The 23676-nt window shown below is 41.4% G+C and overlaps 1 protein-coding gene across 2 annotated transcripts in view; it reads left to right on the plus strand.

The window, feature by feature from the left end:
* The first annotated feature begins 261 nt into the window (after positions 1-261).
* LOC124138103 (dynein axonemal assembly factor 9-like) overlaps positions 262-23676 on the plus strand; it is a 201741-nt gene continuing 178326 nt past the window's right edge. The window contains exons 1-10 of one of the 2 annotated variants that reach the window (XM_048393258.1): positions 262-399; positions 2550-2635; positions 3847-3937; positions 7253-7281; positions 8158-8282; positions 8466-8562; positions 10853-10931; positions 11870-11897; positions 14572-14649; positions 17984-18042. In XM_048393258.1, the coding sequence (XP_048249215.1) occupies positions 323-399; positions 2550-2635; positions 3847-3937; positions 7253-7281; positions 8158-8282; positions 8466-8562; positions 10853-10931; positions 11870-11897; positions 14572-14649; positions 17984-18042 (749 nt within the window). In that variant the 5' untranslated portion in view covers positions 262-322. Of the gene's footprint in view, positions 400-2549; positions 2636-3846; positions 3938-7252; positions 7282-8157; positions 8283-8465; positions 8563-9521; positions 9569-10852; positions 10932-11869; positions 11898-14571; positions 14650-17967; positions 18043-23676 lie in introns of those variants that run through there. The other variant, XM_048393259.1, reaches the window with a different exon arrangement.

Below are 23676 nucleotides of genomic sequence, written 5' to 3' on the forward strand. Positions count from 1 at the left end.
ATATATTCTATTGGATAGACACTATTCACAGTAAGAAAATACTAATCTAAACGTCTCCTTTTCTTCAGAATTCGTTGTTTAGGTTTCACCCATATGTTTCATCTTATATTTGTTGATAATGTTAGACATAAGTATAATTGTCATGGTACGCGGTTTCACTACATTGAACATGTTTAAAGAGAATTGTTTGGGCCTGCGAAAGTTGCAGGTGCCCGAAAACACCAAAGGGAAAGAACTCCGTTTAGCTTTGTTTTTTGCACCGGAAGTTCTCAATTTGTAATGGCGACTCAGTTGTAATTCCAACACGGTAGCTCATTGTAAAATGGCATCAAGACGACTTAAGAGACCCTCCTCAGCCAGGCGACATATAAAATATGAGTCATTCTCACAATATGTCAGGTACAGTTTAGATTTGGGTTGAAATGCAATAACGGTTGTGAAGAAATACCATTGACAGATCGCGTTGCTAATAACGCTATTCCCGAAGTCCATGATCCAAATACGAAAGCTGAACTAAAGACACACCATAATAAAGACAAAATGTGTCATTTTAGAGGCTGTTTTATTAAATAAAGAAATGAATTCCTTAACAAATCGTATGAATTGTTTCATGAAGTGTTAGAAAGAATATTTAAAAATAAATACGTTCTATAAACGAAATCCATGTAAACAAATTGCTTTCCAGTTGATATCTGTTGTCATTTCAATATCTCCAAATTTATATTGTATTCTATTTGTCATTTGTTTGTGAACAAATGTAAAACATTTGAAATGTTGTCAGGAAAGACATAATACTATTACTATTGTTTCAGGTAAACCATTGCTTCATTTGTGGCCCATATGTTTTTATCCTGAAATCCATGTTAAACATTTGGGAAAAATTAATAAGATCTTTCTGCATATTATTGTTGCTGTGGCTATATTGACATACAAATTTGAGAAACATTGCAACTAACATCAGTCCTAAACAAGTCATCTGAGTTAAGCAGGGTAGATGAATATTAAATGAGAAAACACCTACCTACCGACACAAACCGCACCACCTCCATGATCTAGTGCTAGAGCATCCGCCCGGAGAGCGGAAGGTTAAGGGTTTGATCCCTGGCCACGTCATACCAAAAGATGTTATAAGATGGAACTTGTTGTTACCCTGCCTGGTGCTCATCATTAAGGGGCTAAAACTGGTCAGCTCTGAGTCAGTATACTGTGTCTGAGTGAGATTTTCATGTTAAACAGTGGTATGGTATCTCAGTGGGCTGGTGTGTTGCCACATTTCGGTTTTATGGGTACCTTCAACACCCAACAGTTCATGTCCCACATTAACAGAGTGCATGTTGTTCTCAGCATCTGCTCAGGAAGACACGTTCTGGCTAGTCTGTCTCAGGGATAGGAAGAGTCTATAGGCTCTGTGGTCACTGTTTGAATTCAAAAACGACCAGTGGAACGTTTCTGGACATATTATTCTATCAATGTGTGTCTTTTGTTGTGCAAATAAATAACTGTAAGTGGATATTATTATTGAGATCGGAAGTTGCAACATGAGATTTGTGTTTCTTAAGGCACTTACTATATATCACACAACCCAATTCTCCCACAACATATAAGCTATCTCTGAGTAAAGTCTTTTAGTTGTGCTCACAAGCTGTGGCCTTCATTAGGTCTTGAGAGATCATACTCTAAGCCTGAGATAGGGGACACATATCACAGTATAAGTTGTAGCAGCAGGCTCGTGGTGTTAAACATAACGAGGGACACATGTACCCCTTGTGATCCTGCAACAACAAAATTATCTTACAGCCATGTTTTTGTATGACATTGTAAAAGAACAAAAACAAATTCAATATTGATAGAAAACAGCTGTTCGATTGACCTGAAGTTATTGTAATGTAATTTTCAATGACTTTGAAAAAGTCACCAGTGTGCAGCTTTTTTCTTCGAACAGGGTTATAAAGGATTTATTCTGTCTCAGAAATCCACTTGCAGCCTGTCTTGTTCGTGGTGGGTATAATGGATTTATTCAACCGCAGGGAAATTTATTTCCCTCTAAAGCAGGATACATTATAAGTTGTAGCAGGATCACGAGGGGTACATGGAGGTTCTCACATTAGGTTTTATACCACGAGCGGGAGGCAAGTGGTATAAAACCTAATGAGGGATGCATAAAACCCCATGTACCCAGGGTGATCCTGCTACAACAAATTTATCTCACCGAAGTGTTTTAATATCATTGTAAAAGAATTTGAACAAATTCAAAATTTAATAGAAAACAGCTATTTCATTGAGCTGAGATGAGCTTATTGCATTGAAGCAGGGTATAAGGGAAATATTGTGCCTCTGAGAAATCCACATGCAGTCTGACTTGCTCGTGGTGGGGTATAAGAGATTTATTCCCCTGCTGAGAAATTTATTCCCCTCCAAGGCAGTATTTTATCAAGATCACATGGACCAATCAGATCTCATCATTCTCACATGGAGGTATGATAATACCATAAGCGTACATATTGGCCATGCCTCTTGTCACATGATGAACTTTATATTTATATTTTCAGTGCAAGCCGATTGAGGCAAGTTCAGAGCTTATTAAAAGGACCTACTGACTCATCAACAGCTCCTGATGCTATATTGTGTATAGCAGGTACTGTACAGTGATGTGATGTGTGATGTGAAAAGTTAGCATCTATACAATGTTGTCTTTGTCTTCAGCAACTTTTGTGAGGTCACACAATCTAACCATAAGGTACATGAATTCTGTACCTGAAAATCAGGGCCCCGTTCCCCAAAACGATTGTAGCGCAAAGGTGATCGTAACTCCCATACATTGACATTAACTTACGACAGTTGTAGCGCTACGTTCGCTTTGTGGAACGGGGCCCTGATTATGATACAGCCATAGAGATATTTTGTTGTCTTTAGTATAAGAAATCATTCTGGACATCATGGGTGAGCATGGGATGGTATGTGGTTTTGGGCACCACAAGTTGCTGTGTGAATATCTGTTCCATGGTGGTTTGTAGCAAAGTGGTTTCTGTGGAAAATCCATTCAAGAGGATCATATGGTCAGACTGTGGACTTTCATGATCGTTTATTATCATTATGACTGAAGGGGTAGAACGGTATACTGCAATACACTTTTCAAACGATACATGCTGCAAGATTTTTTTCTGTTCCTGTATATTAGGTAAATAAAATATAAAATGTTTTGTTATTATTTGTATCGTTTAACCTAAAATCTGTGCAGAATTCATTCACAAATGATGCTTCCCTTTTAAATTGATTGACAAAATGGATGAGGAGAGGAAGTGATTTTTCTCTCACATATGCATGACTATAAAAAGGTAGCAACTGACCATGCTGAGTAATATATACTTTAGCAAATGTTTAGTTTGTAGAAAATAGGATCTGCATGTACAATCAGTGTCAAACAATTGAGCTACCAGTGCAGGCCTTTGTATAGAGAACATAACTAAGTACGTCATTAAACAACATGTTTAACAACATTATTTGCAGGAGAGTCACAGCTCAGTCACAGGGATGTTACACAACATATTGAATGTTTGCTCATGCTTTCAATCACTGGCTGTCCACAACAGATGCTATTAGCTGGAATAGAGCTGACTGGCATTGAACAACATTCATTTAATCCAACTGACAACCATGAGAATCCCAATTGCTTGGATCGATGCTCGTGATGTGAATCAATGAATTGTCTGGTCCAGACTTGATTATTTACAGACTGCCGCCATATAGCTGGAATATTGCTGAGTGCGGTGTAAAATAACAAACAAACAAACAAACAAACAAACAAACAAACAGACAAACCTCACTGAATTACTCTCCATTATTCAGGGATTGACAGTCGCTACAATGATGGAACAAGAGAGTTGATAAACTACTTGCTCTTTGGATTTTTTGAAGTAAGAAAAGAAGAACTTGAAAGGTAAGTCTTATCTTCTAAGCATTCCTCCAAGTGCTTCCAAACCCAGCTGATACTAAAACAGCACATACCTTCAGGGAAAGGTTTCAACTCCAAGAATGACATACTCGATTATCCAGTTATGTATATCTCAATTCTAGACACCGGGACCCATTTGCCACCCAGCCTCGTGCTAGAAGTGACGACACAAGCTCCCTCTCTTTTATCATTAGCTTAGCACTGAATTTCTCTTGCTGATGCGCTTCAAATGGACAACCCATCAAAATGTTTCTTTTCAACACAAGTTTGGCATAGATCTACATTCAAATTCACAGCCTCATCCAAGAAAATCAAAACTGTTATAGTATGACTTGCGGGCTCTATATTATTGTGGTATTGGTAAATCTTGTAATCTACATCCCCTTTCGACTGTTTTCTTACGCAAAACTAAGCACAATATTTCATCACTTGATGGAATCAGGAGTTGTGGTATGTCATGGCTACTCATAAGTATACACGTTAATGTTTTTATGATAGTTTATAAAATTGGTTAGAAAAGAACCCGATTGTTTAGACGAAGTCTCTTGACCCAACCTACGTAGTATGCATACTGATTACGCACAATCAAAAAGAGGAAGTGATGTCAACCACATAATACACACGTATCACATCACAAAATAGTGATACCGCGAGTATGTAGAGATGCCCGCCCTTGAGTCGCTAATGACAGGTAATTTGTTTACCAAACTGGGTAAAGAAAATCACCATCGATCAATCGTAACTGATGTCATAATACCGGCAGTTGAACCAAGGAGAAACATTTTGCGTGTAACATATTTAATAGCTTAGTAAGTATTCACCATTACGATCCATTTTAAACTAAATTACCCCGATAATATAACGTACCATGCTATAATTTAGGGCTGGGACGAGTCCAAATTTACGGCCCAGGTACCCACCCCCCTATTACCCGGCCCTACCAGGGTACCCGCTGTAGGTCTCAAGAGGTAGGTACAAACTGTCCGATTGGGAAAAGTTTGACTGTAGCTCTGGTAAAATGTGTTTAGATACATGTATGAAACGATCTGGTGTATACACTGAAGTTGACTGAAGTTTTATTTTTATTCAAACATATAAAAGTCAGAAGGAATGGGTGTAGCAGTCAGGAAGAACTGCGAACATTAGTGACTTGTAGTTAAAACATAGAGTTTTAGATACTTTTTGTCATTAATCAATATATCACGTGACTAACCACAGGTCCGGGTAGTCCTGTGGGTACCCGGGTCCTACTCAGTACCCACCCGACCCAAGCACCTGAGTTACCCGTCCCAGCCTGTAATTGATATTTTGGCTGGAAAAGATGTTTCCTGAGTGTGTGTACTAAGACAGGGGAGGGAAGGCCCAATGCAACAAGATGTTCCCTTGTATTTACGATGGCATGCAAACATTGAGATGATACTGGTGATATTTCTGCATGTTTTAATCAGGAAAGAAATTTGTAAATTGATCTATTTTTTAAACATGCCTTAAAACGAAGCTAAGGTAATGAATGGGTCCAGGGTATATCTCATAATCGAATGGAGATATGATACACTGGGTAATCAAGGATGCAACATTGGCAACACAGCTATGTATTGTCTTATGCTGTTAACATAGTCAAATTAGGCTCAGTGATTGGTTTATTTCCGTTTCCAACCTCGGTGTTGATTTTGAAATTAATGGCTAATTATTTTAAAATTATTTTTGTTCATTTCCAGATTTAGATTGATATTGTGAGGTATTATGAAAGATGAATATAGAACTTCTCCTGACTGATATACAAGGTTTCAAGGCATGATATTTATATATTTCCCTGTTCATGTATAGTTTAGTAAATGTCATATAAAACAGTCCGACTTTAGCCACTAGTCCGAAGCCTGAGTCTGTTAATGTTATTTAGGTCTAGTTGGCTTTGCTATTAAAAGTCCATAAGATCTACTGAAAATAATGTCAAGTGATATGTTGAGGCTATTGAGCTCACAAGTCTATGGCACTAACTGTATTTATGAGTTTTGCTGTTTCAATTACTTGTGACTTTAATTACGTAACAAATACTGAGAAAGATTACTCTAAATGTGCGACTGTTTTATTTCCCTCATAATAAATTAATAAGGGATAATCAATTGCCTTTTTATCTCCCCAGTGTGTTATCAGCGTGTCTGTCCGTCTCTCTGTCCGTAATCATTTTTTGTCCGCATCATATCTCTGAAACTAATAGGTATTAATTTATGAAACTTTGCATGCACAATGACCAGGTTGTCAACTGGTGCCTTTTTCTATTTCGTGATTTTAACCATATTTTTTCCTGTTTCCATGCAAACAAGTTTGACTTAACCCTGTTCATAGTTGCATGTTTGTCCAAAACAACCTTAGCGCTACGACTGTCGTAAGTCTATGTTTTGGTATGGGAGTTATGGTCACCTTAGCGCTAAGATTGCTTTGTACAACTGCACCCATATCTCTAAAACTAATAGGTATTCTTTCATGAAACTTTGCACACACAAAGCCCAGGTTGCCAACTGGTGCCTTTTGCTATTAAGGGATTTTTGGAATTTTTATTCTTTCTGATTCCATGTCAACAAGTTTGACTTTGAGTCTGGTCAGACCACAAGAGTGTCTGGATAGTTATTCACCAGTGAAACCCGGGTTCGATTCACGACATGGGTACAATGTGTGAAGCCCATTTCTGGTGTCCCCGCCGTGATATTGCTGGAATATTGCTAAAAGCGGCGTAAAACCATACTCACTCACTCACTCACTCACTCACTTATTCACCAGTGAAGGTAAACAAAGAAGGAAAATGTTCACTGTAAACATTTATATCTATATATCTATTAAGCTGCAATATAGGAGATATCATAAGTATAATGTGAAAGGTGAGCTTCAGTAACCTTTGATAACTACAGTTGGTAATACAACAGATTACAGCATAAGCCATGTACTAATTGTGTTACATCCACTAACTCATATGTTTGCAGAAAAAAGAACCTGACATACAAATACAAATTTCCTGATCTCATGGTATTGTTTTGATAGCTCAATAACTACTTGTATGTACGGACAGACAGATTAGCTAGAATACTCTCATCAAGTTGGCCAGATCATTCTTGTTGGACTTGCTGTAACAGTCAGATGATTTGTTCTTTCGAATTTGTGGGGTCGGGGGGATTTGTCATGTTCTGATGACTCTTGCTAAACCAGTGACAAACTTTCATCAGAATGAATTCCAAAAAAACACTAGTAATAGAATTAAATGTCACATACATTTTGATATAAAAGTAACTTCTGTCTTATATTCAGCTCTGGCTTTGAAGAGGAGGTTATTGATGGTAAGTATGTCATGCTGCTATAGGTGTTATCTACACGAACAATATGTTGGTCATTTTTGGAATATATACACTGATGGCAAACCAGTAATGGCTGGATTATAGAAAAAAAATATTAGCGCATCAATGTACTTGTATTGACTGTGTAAGCTGGCTGATTGTGTAGCAATGTACCATGATAATATGGATAGTTGTTCATGCTGTCACCCACTGGTTTGCTGCTCCAGACTTGATTATTTACACGCCATCTTTATTTTGCTAAGTACAGTAAACTAAGGCTATAACAAACTCAAAGAGACCACTAATTTTAGTTCATTATAACCGTAGTCCTTTAAAAACATATATACAGTGTATCAAACCAAATGGACGGGACCCCTCAAAACAGTTCGCTATATCCGTTAGTTCGTTATAAACATAGTTTACTGTATTGCTGACCGTGGTGTACAACAACATTCACTCAACGAGTCAAATATCCCTGAATGGGGGCGGTCAGGTAGCCTTGTGATAAAAACGAAGACCCAGATTTGATTCCTGACATTGGTACTATGTGTGAAGCCCATTTCTGGTGTCACCCGCCGTGATATTGTTGGAATAGTTGCTAAAAAATCAAACTCACTCATTAAATCCCGGAATGGCAAACATCATATTACCTCCAATTTTTCGAACACTCTGAAAACAACTCAATAATTTTCAGCACTCACCTGAGAGAGTAATGATGTCATATCATAGAACTGTTAAATTGTCTTCTGACCCAAACGATATCCTGAAGTCGTCCCTCATGTCATACAGTGTTGTGGAGAGGTTTTTTTCTAACAAAATGTTTCAACCTAGAGCCCTTTCAGCTTCCTGTGCTTCTAATGTTCCATGTTGTGTATCCAGATATTGTGTTCCTGGTGAGGAAGACTAGTGTGGATGTTTACTGTAATCCCATCAACTACCACTACTTGCTGCCGTACATCAGCCACTGGTACAACGTCCGCTTCCATTGCATGACTGACACTGAGGTAAGTTGGAGATCTAAAGCTTCTGGTATCATATCTATAATGTCGAAAACATTGTGTCTGTCATCAGTAGGGGAGTCTCTAAATGGCTGGATGAAAGTCACAATCCATCAAGCTTGTTGCTATTTTCAATATTTTTATGGTTATTGGCATTATCAGGCTGTCATTGTTTATTGTATTTTCTAGTATGAAGATGAAGAAGAAGCAGAGGAGTTCAAAATCCATTCCTTCATAAACATTGTCCGAGACTCTACCAGAGTGGGGATTCCCTACAGCAGCTCAGGTAGGTCACCAGCATTGTCCGAGACTCATCTAGAGTGGGGATTCCCTACAGCAGCTCAGGTAGGTCACCAGCATTGTCCGAGACTCATCTAGAGTGGGGATTCCCTACAGCAGCTCAGGTAGGTCACCAGCATTGTCCGAGACTCATCTAGAGTGGGGATTCCCTACAGCAGCTCAGGTAGGTCACCAGCATTGTCCGAGACTCTACCAGAGTGGGGATTCCCTACAGCAGCTCAGGTAGGTCACCAGCATTGTCCGAGACTCATCTAGAGTGGGGATTCCCTACAGCAGCTCAGGTAGGTCACCAGCATTGTCCGAGACTCTACCAGAGTGGGGATTCCCTACAGCAGCTCAGGTAGGTCACCAGCATTGTCCAAGACTTTCCTAGATATGGGGATTCCCTACAGCAGCTCAGGTAGGTCACCAGCATTGTCCGAGACTCTACCAGAGTGGGGATTCCCTACAGCAGCTCAGGTAGGTCACCAGCATTGTCCAAGACTTTCCTAGATATGGGGATTCCCTACAGCAGCTCAGGTAGGTCACCAGCATTGTCCGAGACTCTACTAGAGAAGGGATTCCCTACAGCAGCTCAGGTAGGTCACCAGCATTGTTCAAGACTCTACCAGAGTGGGGATTCCCTACAGCAGCTCAGGTAGGTCACCAGCATTGTCCGAGACTCTACTAGAGAAGGGATTCCCTACAGCAGCTCAGGTAGGTCACCAGCATTGTCCGAGACTCTACCAGAGTGGGGATTCCCTACAGCAGCTCAGGTAGGTCACCAGCATTGTCCGAGACTCTACCAGAGTGGGGATTCCCTACAGCAGCTCAGGTAGGTCACCAGCATTGTCCGAGACTCTACTAGACATGGGGATTCCCTGCAGCAGCTCAGGTAGGTCACCAGCATTGTCCGAGACTCTACCAGAGTGGGGATTCCCTACAGCAGCTCAGGTAGGTCACCAGCATTGTCCGAGACTCATCTAGAGTGGGGATTCCCTACAGCAGCTCAGGTAGGTCACCAGCATTGTCCGAGACTCTACCAGAGTGGGGATTCCCTACAGCAGCTCAGGCAGGTCACCAGCATTGTCCGAGACTTTCCTAGATATGGGGATTCCCTACAGCAGCTCAGGTAGGTCACCAGCATTGTCCAAGACATGCCTAGATATGGGGATTCCCTACAGCAGCTCAGGTAGGTCACCAGCATTGTCCAAGACTTTCCTAGATATGGGGATTCCCTACAGCAGCTCAGGTAGGTCACCAGCATTGTCCAAGACATGCCTAGATATGGGGATTCCCTACAGCAGCTCAGGTAGGTCACCAGCATTGTCAAAGACTTTCCTAGATATGGGGATTCCTTACAGCAGCTCAGGTAGGTCACCAGCATTGTCCAAGACATGCCTAGATATGGGGATTCCCTACAGCAGCTCAGGTAGGTCACCAGCATTGTCCAAGACATTCCTAGATATGGGGATTCCTTACAACAGCTCAGGTAGGTCACCAGTATTGTCCAAGACTTTCCTAGACATGGGGATTCCTTACAGCAGCTCAGGTAGGTCACCAGCATTGTCCAAGACATTCTTAGACATGGGGACTCCTTACAGCAGCTCAGGTAGGTCACCAGCATTGTCCAAGACTTTCCTAGATATGGGGATTCCTTACAGCAGCTCAGGTAGGTCACCAGCATTGTCCAAGACATTCCTAGACATGGGGATTCCTTACAGCAGCTCAGGTAGGTCACCAGCATTATCCAAGACTTTCCTAGATATGGGGATTCCTCACAGCAGCTCAGGTAGGTCACCAGTATTGTCCAAGACTTTCCTAGATATTGGGATTCCTCACAGCAGCTCAGGTAGGGTGCCAGCATTGGCCAAGACTTTCCTAGATCTCGGGATTCCCTGCAGCAGCTCATGTAGGTCATCAGCATTGTCCAAGACTTTCCTAGATATGGGGATTCCTTACAGCAGCTCAGGTAGGTAGCTCACCAGCATTGTCCGAGACTTTGCTAGATATGGGGATTCCTTACAGCAGCTCAGGTAGGTCACCAGCATTGTCCGAGACTCCTATGATGCTATGCCAGGTAGATTAAAGACTTCCATTTACCCATACCCAGTTAGTCAATACATCTGTATATAATGTTAATGTCATTATAATAGCTCTTTTGAGGATTACCATTTCTTTGATATTTTCAAAAGAATTGAAGTGTCTCCAGCTGTTTTCTCGTCTTCTTTTGTTATTATTTCTGGGTGAGTGTATCTAGTAAAGAAAGTATCTGACACGATTTTCTCATGTTGCAGGGCATGTTCACCAGTTTGACAAGTTTGCTGTAGAGAAATGGCCCATTGTTCAGGCATATGCCTTGGAAGGACTTGGAGGGTAAATACACCACATCTGACTTACACAAGAAAGCAAGCCTAACTTATGACAGCAAAATACATATAGTTAGAGATCAAGCGCAAGGTTCATGCGATAGCATTATTACTTACCTCTGTTCCTTTGTCTCATTTGAATTAGAAATGACTTGTCTATCTCAGTACTTCTACACGAAATAGACAGAAAATGCTTTTTTAGTGGCCATGGCAGCAATTTTGAAGAAAAAAACCCATAGATGGTCACACTCAGACATTGTTCTTTCCAAATGTAAGGAAAATTTGTTCATGTACAGTTTGTATGTTCAAATTTTGCTGTAATTTGATTTGTAATGACCCTGATTTGACCTTAAAGATAATCTTTGGGTCAAGGTATGTCAAAGGAAAGACATGGGATTGATTTAATCACCGTAAGATCTGACTGAAATGTTCTTATTTGTTGTGTGAGCATGGTGAGTGTTTCTCTCTTTTATTAGGTTTAGTTTTTTGAAGGCACCATATTGAAAGTTTATCTTTTGTGAAACAATATTGGGAAAAAAACATGTAGGGCATAAAAAGAATTAATCTCCTCAGAAGGCATATGTGCGACTCTGAGTTTATTACATTCATTGTTGCAGATTATGAAATATTAGTATTACGAATATTTCATAATAGGCTCTGCATTGATAATGAGCACTATGTGAATATTATTGTAGTTAGCAACAAGTGTCTATCTTTGTTGTTATTTAAAACTGATGACTACATGTTCAAGTGAGCTAATAACCGACCAAGACTTGCAAGAATGTGGTCGTTGATTCTCAAGCAGACTTAGTAAGGGAGACAACTCTTCTGGATCTGACGTCAATGGGGAATTCAGTTTGCCAGAACATGCTGTATAATCTCAGGAATATGATCAATGGATGTTTTGAAATAGTTTATCTAACCTATTTATTTTTCCTGTTACAGGGGAGGATTCTTCACCATGATACATGAGGTAATGAACAGAATACGTGACTTTACCATGTTTACACTCTTGTTCTCAGGACAGTAATATGGTTAGTTTTGTCTTCAAATATGGTTATGTAAAAACATATTTTGCTCATCAATCTAAGGTGCCAACTGCCTCTTGCAATTTCTGTTTAACCTTGCCATCTTTTTTTTTTAATGGCCCTTTTGACTTTGAAATCGAGAAACCCACTAACCAGGAGTGCAGCTTGTCACGGTTCATATCCATAGAATTTCATGTTGAAACTGATGTAATATCACATTTATTTTGTTGACATGATCATAATAATATGGGTAATTAAGAGACTGGTAATTTATTATTATGGGTGTGTGTGGTGAGATTGGTTTGCTCATACACACATCCCTTCTCTTCCCCCTCTTCTTCAAAAGGAAATCATCGAGATTAACAGATTTCAGGTTTAACAGATCAAGTTATGAAGCTATGACCTATTTGTGGGTATATTGTTTAGCTTCCCATACAGTTATCATCCGGAACAACAAGGCCCAGAATAACGGGCCTTTTCTGTATCTGTTAAATAGCTGACTATTACTTGGAATGGAAGAATTCTTTTCAAAATGTTCCTGAATGAGCAAGTAGATTGTGCATTTCCTCTTCCTTCTAATGATGTTTTCCTGGGGTAGCTTCAGTCTGTGACAACTGTGACGACTTACTGGTCTTTAGAACTACTCTCTGTCTACTGGCCCTAGAATACACCTACTGCTAATACTGGTGTCTGATGGCCCTAGAATACACCTACTGCTAATACTGGTGTCTGATGGCCCCAGAATACACCTACTGATAATACTGCTATCTGATGGCCCTAGAATACACCTACTGCTAATACTGCTGTCTGATGGCCCTAGAATACACCTACTGCTAATACTGGTGTCTGATGGCCCCAGAATACACCTACTGATAATACTGCTATCTGATGGCCCTAGAATACACCTACTGCTAATACTGCTGTCTGATGGCCCTAGAATACACCTACTGCTAATACTGCTGTCTAATGGCCCTAGAATACACCTACTGCTAATACTGCTGTCTGATGGCCCTAGAATACACCTACTGCTAATACTGCTGTCTGATGGCCCTAGAATACACCTACTGCTAATACCGCTGTCTGGTGACCCTAGAATACACCTACTGCTAATACTGCTGTCTGATGGCCCTACAATACACCTACTGCTAATAATGCTGCCTGATGGCCCTAGAATACACCTACTACTAATACTGCTGTCTGTTGCCCTAGAATACACCTACTGCTAATACTGGTGTCTGATGGCCTTTGAATACACCTACTGATGATACTGCTGTCTGATGGCCCTAGAATACACCTACTGCTAATACTGCAGTCTGATGGCTCTAGAATACACCTACAGCTAATACTGCTGTCTGATGGCCCTGTAATACACCTACTGCTAATACTGCTGTCTGATGGCCCTAGAATACACCTACTGCTAATAATGCTGCCTGATGGCCCTAGAATACACCTACTACTAATACTGGTGTCTGATGGCCCTACAATACACCTACTACTAATAATACTGTCTGATGGCTCCAGGATACACCTACTGCTAATACTGCTGTCTGATGGCCCTAGAATACACCTACTGCTAATACTGCTGTCTGATGGCCCTAGAATACACCTACTACTAATACTGCTGTCTGTTGCCCTAGAATACACCTACTGCTAATACTGGTGTCTGATGGCCTTTGAATACACCTACTGATGATACTGCTGTCTGATGGCCCTAGAATACACCTACTGCTAATACTGCAGTCTGATGGCTCTAGAATACACCTACAGCTAATACTGCTGTCTGATGGCCCTAGAATACACCTACTGCTAATACTGCTGTCTGATGGCCCTAGAATACACCTACTGCTAATAATGCTGCCTGATGGCCCTAGAATACACCTACTACTAATACTGGTGTCTGATGGCCCTACAATACACCTACTACTAATAATACTGTCTGATGGCTCCAGGATACACCTACTGCTAATACTGCTGTCTGATGGCCCTAGAATACACCTACTGCTAATACTGCTGTCTGATGGCCCTAGAATACACCTACTGCTAATAATGCTGCCTGATGGCCCTAGAATACACCTACTGCTAATACAGCTGTCTGATGGCTCCAGGATACACCTACTGCTAATACTGCTGTCTGATGGCCCAAGAATACACCTACTGCTAATACTGCTGTCTGATGGCCCAAGAATACACCTACTGCTAATACTGCTGTCTGATGGCCCTAGAATACACCTACTGCTAATACTGCTGTCTGATGGCACTAGAATACACCTACTGCTAATAATGCAGCCTGATGGCCCTAGAATACGCCTACTACTGATAATGCTATCTGCTCACGCTAGAATACACCTACTACTTATAATGCTGTCATCGTGCTGTTTCCTTGATTCAGACAGTCAATTTGAAGGTGTTGTGACGTGTGTCTGAGGCCAACTCTATTATGATGGTGACCTTCTGTCATGACAGGTGCTACCAGACACTGACAGTAACTTTAAAAGTAATTCTAAAGTATAGATTCCACTCATTTTGTTTTGTTTTTTTGTTCTATATTTCATTGTTTTCATGAATGTGATTTCCCTTATGGCATGGACCTTTTTAAAGTGAGTGTTCTATGTGTTTCAGGTGTGTGATGTGAGTGGTGGTGTACATGAGCTGTACAGTAGGATGGACCCCGTGGCCCTGGAGGTGCAGCTCACGGAGGTCAGTAGAGGCAGCACGCAACATGCATGTAACATGCAGTGTATGTCAAACTGATGCATTACATTCCCTGAATGCGTCAGCACTTACACAAGACACTTGATGTGTCATTATAGATAACTTACACAATACTGTTATTTAGTCTGTCATACAAATATTATTGGAGTATAGCATGACTCTATATTATCAAGTTATCGGTGAATCTCGTAATCCAAACCCCCTGTCGACTGTTTACTTATGCAAATCTAAGCACAATATTTCATCACTGGATCGAATACTGGACTCGTTGCGGTATGGCATGGTTGTTACAAAGAATAATGTATGTTGTCCAAAGAAAGTGTCATGTATTCACGATCTTCCAACTTCCAAATGCCTATCAAAGAATCTATAAGTAATGATAGTGATTTTACAACTTTTCATTCAAATACATCTTGATGAAGTCTTTCAACTTCCTTCCCAGCATGAAGAAGTCAGATTGTTTGCAGCAGAGTGATGCATGGAAAGTAGAGTTGGCTCTTGGCATACTTAATCAGTGACAATGCAAATTTCATGCAAATAAGCAAACTATCTGTTGCACTCTTTAATTCTAGTGTCAGATAGCACTCTTTCTGGTCTTCAAACTAGTTTTAGATATGAGTGGTTCCTGAGTGCCAATAATTGGCTCAAGTTGAGGCTTATTCAGTGGTAATTAACAAATCCCTGATTCATGCTGTTATCACTAATGTTATGTCTTTGAAGAGGTGACTTGTATTTCACCGATAACATAAAGATTATAGAGAAAGAGGCTGTAAAAAGAATCCCATCTTTGAACAAAATAGCATTTTTCCCAATTTGCCTGCCAAGGGCACTTAGTTTGAAATCCCAAGATAAATCTATGAATTCTCGGTTTCATGCGGTTCCTGGGCAGGGGGTACTCTAGTGGTTTATGCATCCGCTTGTCATGCCGATGGTCCAGGTTTGATTCCCAACATGGGTACAATGTTTGAAGCCCATTGAAGCCATGATTTTGCTGGAATATTGCTCATGTGATTTCTATTCAATTGTTCTTGTGAAAAGCAATACCTCAAGAGGTTCTAACACAACACATCACCAAGACACTGATCAGTCTATATGTTGTTGTCATTGTGGCAGAAAACCTTCAAATTGACAAATGCTCTGAGCTTTCACTTCATAAAAGGAGAACTTGATTTTAGCATTTTAAATCTTGAAATTAATGCCTCTCCAAATTAATACGACTGCTGACCCCTAGCCCGAAATGTGACTCAATATTAATGAGACTTTCCCCCCATTCCCAGTGGAATGATACATATACTAACCTTAATCTGACCTTACCTTAATCCAACCTTACCTTAATCCAATCAAACAGCAAATGCACTTCTATAAAAACTGCTGCCGCTAAACAAAGATCCGAGGACATCCCATTACGGGTTACGTCAGAACTACCTTTCACGAACTTTGACCAACCACTGAAATGACTAACAAGAAGTCGACATAAGCCAATTAGAAAGCTGCTTTCTCGAGCCATACGGCACTTGTTTCAACCTGGCGACCTTCATTTCAGACTTCACTTGAAAAATATGTTGACACAGTTCTCAATTAAAATTTTGAAAACTGATCAAACAGAATTCCGGAATGTCTAATATATGGTTGAGATTGTAGGGCAGTGCTTCCCACATACTGTGCAACGCCTCCTCCATTCAAATGTTTATCCCACGGATGCGAGAGATAGGCGATAATTATGATGGAATCAGTCGTACGGGCTGTAACTGTCATTCCGAATACCCCGTGTTAACGTTTTCGAGGTTGCATGTTTAGAAAACACCACATTCGGACTGTCATTTTCATAATCGTGTAAGCGAAGCTTTGATTGGTCGAATAGAAGGTTGTTCTGATATGACCCGTAATGGGATATCTTCAGATCTTTGTTTAGTGATAGCGAGAACTAAGATCTGAATGAGATTGAGTGTTTTCCTAAAAAACAACAAATGTTTATATGTTTATTCTGTTGACTGTCATTGGGGAAGTTCAAAGGCAATAAAATAATTGAACCAAAAACAGTTCACTGATTGGTATCCAAAGAAGGTGTCAACAAAATTGAAGACGACATGACAAAGGCTGTAGATCTGAGGATAAGTGTGATGAAGGCTCATCGTTGGCTCATCGTTGGGTCGTGTCGACCTTTGACGCAGTGTTGCGTGGGTGGTGTCTGTCTGGGCTGCTGGAGTACTCAATGGTGCCTAGTTTGACAAGTGAACTCTTGACCCCAGCAGTGATAACTCACCGGATGCCCATTATGTAATTTCTATTCTTTAAATAACATTGTTATATACTTGTTACAACTGCTGCTCAAAGCGTGATGTGGAATATATAGTTGTTTGTGTTTATATTCAAGTTGGTATTTCCACTTCCGCAGTATGTGTCTTAACCCAAACAGAAAGATAGAGCAGCAACAAACTGGCATAAATTAGAGGCCATTATTGAATCATCATGAGCAGGTAGTTTCAAAGTGCCATTAAGAAGATATTGAAACAAATCACAAACAAATGACATGTCAGCGCCACATTTGCCTTCCCTCCCACATTATGCTGGCATGCCAAGGGGAATTACTCAGACTCACTCTTAAAGTATGGTTGACTGTTGAGACCAATTTCGCTACTGGAATAGGTAAAAACACTGTTGCAATACAAGTTCAGTATAGATAGAACTATTGCAATAGTTTGATATGTACTTCTTCCGCCGTAAGCAATGGTAAGCCTTGCATTATTCCAAATGAGGACAAAGCTAGACACATCCGCACAGTCCTGTGTTCAGGAGATTGCCTTGGATGTCAGAGGGGGGTAGCCCTGATTATTGATTAAAACATATGTCATTTCAAGCAGGGAGTATTTTAGAACAAAGTGAATGAAAAGTAAATTGGTTAATGATATATTGGTCAAGCATTACACTCCTGCTTCAAAAACCCATGGGGATTCCAGGTAAGAATTTAAATCCCCATAATCCTATACTTGTCATAAGAAGTGATTAAATGGATCAGGTGATCAGGCTCGGTGACTTCGTTGGTTCAATGTCATCGTACCCCAATGGCATGGATAGATGCTCATGATGTCAATCACAGGATTGTCTGTCCCATCAATTATTTACAGACCGCTGTCATATTGCTGGAATATTGGTTAGTGCAGCTTTTAACAACAAACAAGCCTATTTCTAGAGCTGGGTGTAACTCATGCCAAGGTGTGACAGGTGCTGACTGCTGCTTCAACATGGTTAACACTTCGGTCCCCTAGTGTACAGTTTGCAGCTGATGGTTTAGATTCTTCTCAGGTTTTATCTGCTTCAGCATTTGCCTCTGCTGGAGAGACAGTGGAAGAACATGACAGCCACCATGGACATTGAGATGTAAGTATTTGGCAGGCATCAAGTGAAGGATATGTGGACAGTTACTTGTTGTGATTGTGTGAAATAATTTGTGTTTCAAATATTACTTTTACATCAGTCAAGTCCCATGCAAAGCCTCTTATTCTTGATTCTGAGCCCTCCTTGTCATCATCCATGTGAACCTTGCCTTGGTATTTCATCCTGCTTAAGTATATATCCCTGACCAAAACTTGATTTTTCTTTTGAACAAAAAACACAGATTTAAGACAAAAAGTTTCTGCTTTGTAATCATCAAACAATGTTTTTTGTAAGTAGATACTAAGGGGATATATATAATTGTACCATGAATTTGCAAAATACTGAATTCTGATTGCTAAATAGAGGTTCTAATTACAATAACCACCTCTGATTGAAACAGCTGATCTGATTGTTGGACTATCTTACATTCTGTTCCAAATTTAATATTGTGCAGTTAAATCCGAGGTAACCTATCTCTATATTGAAAACTCAGTATGTTTATATATCCTAACTGGCTTATCAGGAAACAGATATCGAAACTGACAACTCATGGTTTGATGTTTCTTGACATGGTTAAAAGAGGAACACATTTTTAAAATTTATCCTTTAAACCAAAAGCTTAACATTTCTTCTTTAATTTTATTGTATCAATTGTAAATCCATTTTGAATAGAAAAAAGGTTATTATTAGAGCAATTAATATCTTTAATGTGACATATTTTATATTTGGAATTACACTTTCTTAGTAAAGTACACATTCTAGTACTTTTTTGGGTGCAGTCAATTCAAACTCACACTCTCAGAGTGAGGCGTCTTATCACCAGCTCACAAAGCCAGCAGCCTAACCTACTCAGCCACCAAGGCTTCCATAAAAATGAAAGTCCTACAACTGGTAGACTAAATCACTTGCTTTGTGTGCCCTTCTTACATGTTCGTTTTCACATCACTGCATCAATTATTGCTTTCATATATAAGTGGTATTTAATTTCCATCTAGTTCTTTTTTTTCATTGCTAAAATAATTGTAAATAAGAAACTGATATGGTAATTAAGAAAAGAATGACGACAACAAATACAGATTTGATTTCATAATTTGACAAGATTCCAACGTTAAAATGGTTAAATGACTGGCTCTGCTGACCAACACACTACCAAGCATCACAAAACACCACAGCATTTGGAAATGTCATGATTAACATACAATGATGCAAACTCATGCAGTCTATTCAGAGATCCAGTTTGTTACATTCTCCAGGTCTGTTAAAACCTGATCCAACCACAGACAATCAGCGCCTACCTTCCAGTCAGTGTGTGCCTGACAGTGTGTGCCTGACAGTGTGTGCCAGACAGTGTGTGCCTGACGGTGTGTGCCTGACAGTGTATGCCAGTCAGTGTGTGCCAGACAGTGTGTGCCTGACAGTGTGTGCCTGACGGTGTATGCAAGTCAGTGTGTGCCAGACAGTGTGTGCCAGTCAGTGTGTGCCAGTCAGTGTGTGCCAGTCAGTGTGTGCCAGACAGTGTGTGCCTGTCAGTGTGTGCCTGACGGTGTATGCCAGTCAGTGTGTGCCAGACAGTGTGTGCCAGTCAGTGTGTGCCAGTCAGTGTGTGCCTGACGGTGTATGCCAGACAGTGTGTGCCAGACAGTGTGTGCCTGACAGTGTGTGCCTGACGGTGTATGCCAGTCAGTGTGTGCCAGACAGTGTGTGCCAGCCAGTGTGTGCCTGACGGTGTATGACAGTCAGTGTGTGCCAGACAGTGTGTGCCTGACAGTGTATGCCAGTCAGTGTGTGCCAGACAGTGTGTGCCAGTCAGTGTGTGCCAGTCAGTGTGTGCCAGCCAGTGTGTGCCTGACGGTGTATGCCAGTCAGTGTGTGCCAGACAGTGTGTGCCAGTCAGTGTGTGCCAGTCAGTGTGTGCCAGTCAGTGTGTGCCAGACAGTGTGTGCCTGACAGTGTGTGCCTGACAGTGTGTGCCAGCCAGTGTGTGCCTGACAGTGTGTGCCAGTCAGTGTGTGCCTGACGGTGTATGCCAGTCAGTGTGTGCCTGTCAGTGTGTGCCTGACAGTGTGTGCCTGATGGTGTATGCCAGTCAGTGTGTGCCAGACAGTGTGTGCCAGTCAGTGTGTGCCAGTCAGTGTGTGCCAGACAGTGTGTGCCAGACAGTGTGTGCCAGTCAGTGTGTGATCCAACCACAGACAATCAGCCCCTACCTTCCAGTCAGTGTGTGCCAGTCAGTGTGTGCCAGTCAATGTGTGCCTGACGGTGTATGCCAGTCAGTGTGTGCCAATAAGTGTGTGCCTGACAGTGTGTGCCTGACGGTGTATGCCAGTCAGTGTGTGCCAGACAGTGTGTGCCAGTCAGTGTGTGCCAGTCAGTGTGTGCCAGACAGTGTGTGCCAGACAGTGTGTGCCTGTCAGTGTGTGCCTGACAGTGTGTGCCTGACGGTGTATGCCAGTCAGTGTGTGCCAGACAGTGTGCTCCAGTCAGTGTGTGTCAGTCAGTGTGTGCCAGACAGTGTGTGCCAGTCAGTGTGTGCCTGTCAGTGTGTGCCAGTCAGTGTGTGCCTGACGGTGTATGCCAGTCAGTGTGTGCCTGACGGTGTGTGCCTGACGGTGTATGCCAGTCAGTGTGTGCCAGACAGTGTGTGCCAGTCAGTGTGTGTCAGTCAGTGTGTGCCAGTCAGTGTGTGCAAGAAAGTGTGTGCCAGTCAGTGTGTGCCAGTCAGCGTGTGCCAGACAGTGTGTGCCAGACAGTGTGTGCCAGTCAGTGTGTGCCAGACAGTGTGTGCCAGTCGGTGTGTGATCCAACCACAGACAATCAGCGCCTACCTTCCAGTCAGTGTGTGCCTGACAGTGTGTGCCAGTCAGGGTGTGCCTGACGGTGTATGCCAGTCAGTGTGTGCCTGACAGTGTGTGCCAGCCAGTGTGTGCCTGACGGTGTATGCCAGTCAGTGTGTGCCAGACAGTGTGTGCCAGTCAGTGTGTGCCAGACAGTGTGTGCCAGTCAGTGTGTGCCAGACAGTATGTGCCAGTCAGTGTGTGCCAGACAGTGTGTGCCAGACAGTGTGTGCCAGTCAGGGTGTGCCAGACAGTGTGTGCCAGTCAGTGTGTGCCAGTCAGTGTGTGCCAGACAGTGTGTGTCAGTCAGTGTGTGCCAGACAGTGTGTGCCAGTCAGTGTGTGCAGACAGTGTGTGCCAGTCAGTGTGTGCCAGACAGTGTGTGCCAGACAGTGTGTGCCAGTCAGGGTGTGCCAGACAGTGTGTGCCAGACAGTGTGTGTCAGTCAGTGTGTGCCAGACAGTGTGTGCCAGTCAGTGTGTGCAGACAGTGTGTGCCAGACAGTGTGTGCCAGTCAGTGTGTGCCAGACAGTGTGTGCCAGTCAGTGTGTGCCAGATGGTGTATGCCAGTCAGTGTGTGCCAGACAGTGTGTGTCAGTCAGTGTGTGCCAGACAGTGTGTGCCAGTCAGTGTGTGCAGACAGTGTGTGCCAGTCAGTGTGTGCCAGACAGTGTGTGCCAGACAGTGTGTGCCAGTCAGTGTGTGCCAGACAATCCCTTGTAAAATCAACCATTGCTTCCTATTAAACATCTGGTTTAAACAATCCTTTTTCTGTATCTATTGTAAGACGTCTCCAGTGCATATGTATTTACAATAGATGTAAGTAAACACACACCTGATCAACACATGGAAATCTTACACGTCCCACATGCTTGATAGAGGTGCGAGTTACTCATACTGAGATTCCCCGCCAACTCCCACACTGCCCAAATGTAACTTGACAGCGTCTCAAATGCAAAAGAACTGCAGTCATAGAAAACAACGGTCATAAAGAAGCCACAGAACCTATATCCCTTTCCAGGAAGGCTTTATCCCCAAGTTGACAGCTGCCAAGTAACTACACCCTCATTGAAGACGTGAGAGTGTCCTTAAAAAAAAGCCTCAAATTTGCTGTTATCCACCCAGGGAAGAAGGAAGGAAGGTTGTGAGAAAGTTCAACAAGCTTTGAGAGAAGCCATTTGCCACTGTTGACAAGTACACTTACGAAAAAAGAAAAAACAGAAATCTCATTGTCCAGCCTTTCAGGATCACGTTTCTAGCCACCATACGTGTGTTCTGCCATCAAGATAACACCCCTGCTGCTGAGTGATTCAAGTGTTGGCTTGCCACGCCAAGACCCAGGTTAGATACCCACTTAGGTAGTGATGGAATAGTCCTAATCATGGAGTAAATCTCTACTCACTCACTCACTCTATAGCTAACATAAACCAGTGCCATCAATTCTGCATTTAAGTCCTTGGACAAATGAACACCTGAAGAAGCATTGCTGTTCACACTTTTTGCGTCCCCTACACCTGCTCAACATGTCAATGATCAGAAGACATCCGACAGACAGGCTGCCCCTGTCTACTTTCATAGAATAGCATCCCTAAACTGCTCCAACTCAAAAGCACCATATACCAGGTAGAATGAAATACACAACAGCGTTAGAAATTGGCCATAGAACTGTAGTCCTTGCCAAACTGCCTAGTCAAGGTATCATAAAGACTAGTAGACATTTTCCATTTGTTAGGGTTTTGCCATATGTTATGATTATAAGGACTAGTGGTCTGAAGCAGTTAGTTTCTATCGCTGCACAAGTGAAAGCTGAAGACCACTCACATGAGCAGTACAAATATCCCCAGTCGGCAGCCCAGCCTATAAATCAGCCATTTCTGGCCACATGCTGCTCGGTCCACCATCTGGGACCACCTAGTCAACCACCATGACAGACAGATTACACAAAATGACAGAAGCCATCAACATCCTGACACACGGCCCAGCAGAAATCAGAAGTACATTATCCCTTCAGCTTATCAAGACCTAATCAAGTCGCAGACCTAATAACCTTGCTCTCCCCACCATTCAAGCCCCAGTGTCAACACCAACTGCCACAGGCTTCCCTTGTACATACTCCTCCACCGTCCACACAGAGTGCTATCTTGATTCACATCACCTCCAGTGTTACCTTAAACACATCCGACATCACAAGGAAATCATACAAACAGAAGCCACTCAGAAGACTTACCAGCAACCACGTTGATAGACACTTGTAACTTAAAATGAGGAGAAAGTAAATGATAGGCACTTGTAACTTAAAATGAGGAGAAAGTAAATGTTAGATAGACACTTGTAACTTAAAATGAGGAGAAAGTAAATGATAGGCACTTGTAACTTAAAATGAGGAGAAAGTAAATGTTAGACACTTGTAACTTAAAATGAGGAGAAAGTAAATGATAGTCACTTGTAACTTAAAATGAAGAGAAAGTAAATGTTAGATAGACACTTGTAACTTAAAATGAGGAGAAAGTAAATGATAGACGTATGAAGGAGATCATATTTAAAACTGTCATAATAGTAACATGTTTAATTAATGATAAATGGTTGTGTCTTTTTAGTGGCAGATAAAGTGGTATTTATGTTTATTATTAATATTTATTGGATTACATGAAATGATTTTATCTTAACAATTCTGTGTTGACAAAAGTCATTACATATTTCTGATGCCTAAGGAAATAAATCAAATCTGTGTGAATAATATACATACACCTTGACCCGTATATATATCATAGGCAGTTCAGGTATTCAAATGAAACATTATTTA

Source organism: Haliotis rufescens, unplaced genomic scaffold (genome assembly GCF_023055435.1).
Source record: "Haliotis rufescens isolate VD_foot unplaced genomic scaffold, xgHalRufe1.0.p SCAF_12, whole genome shotgun sequence".
Taxonomy (NCBI): Eukaryota; Metazoa; Mollusca; class Gastropoda; order Lepetellida; family Haliotidae; genus Haliotis; species Haliotis rufescens.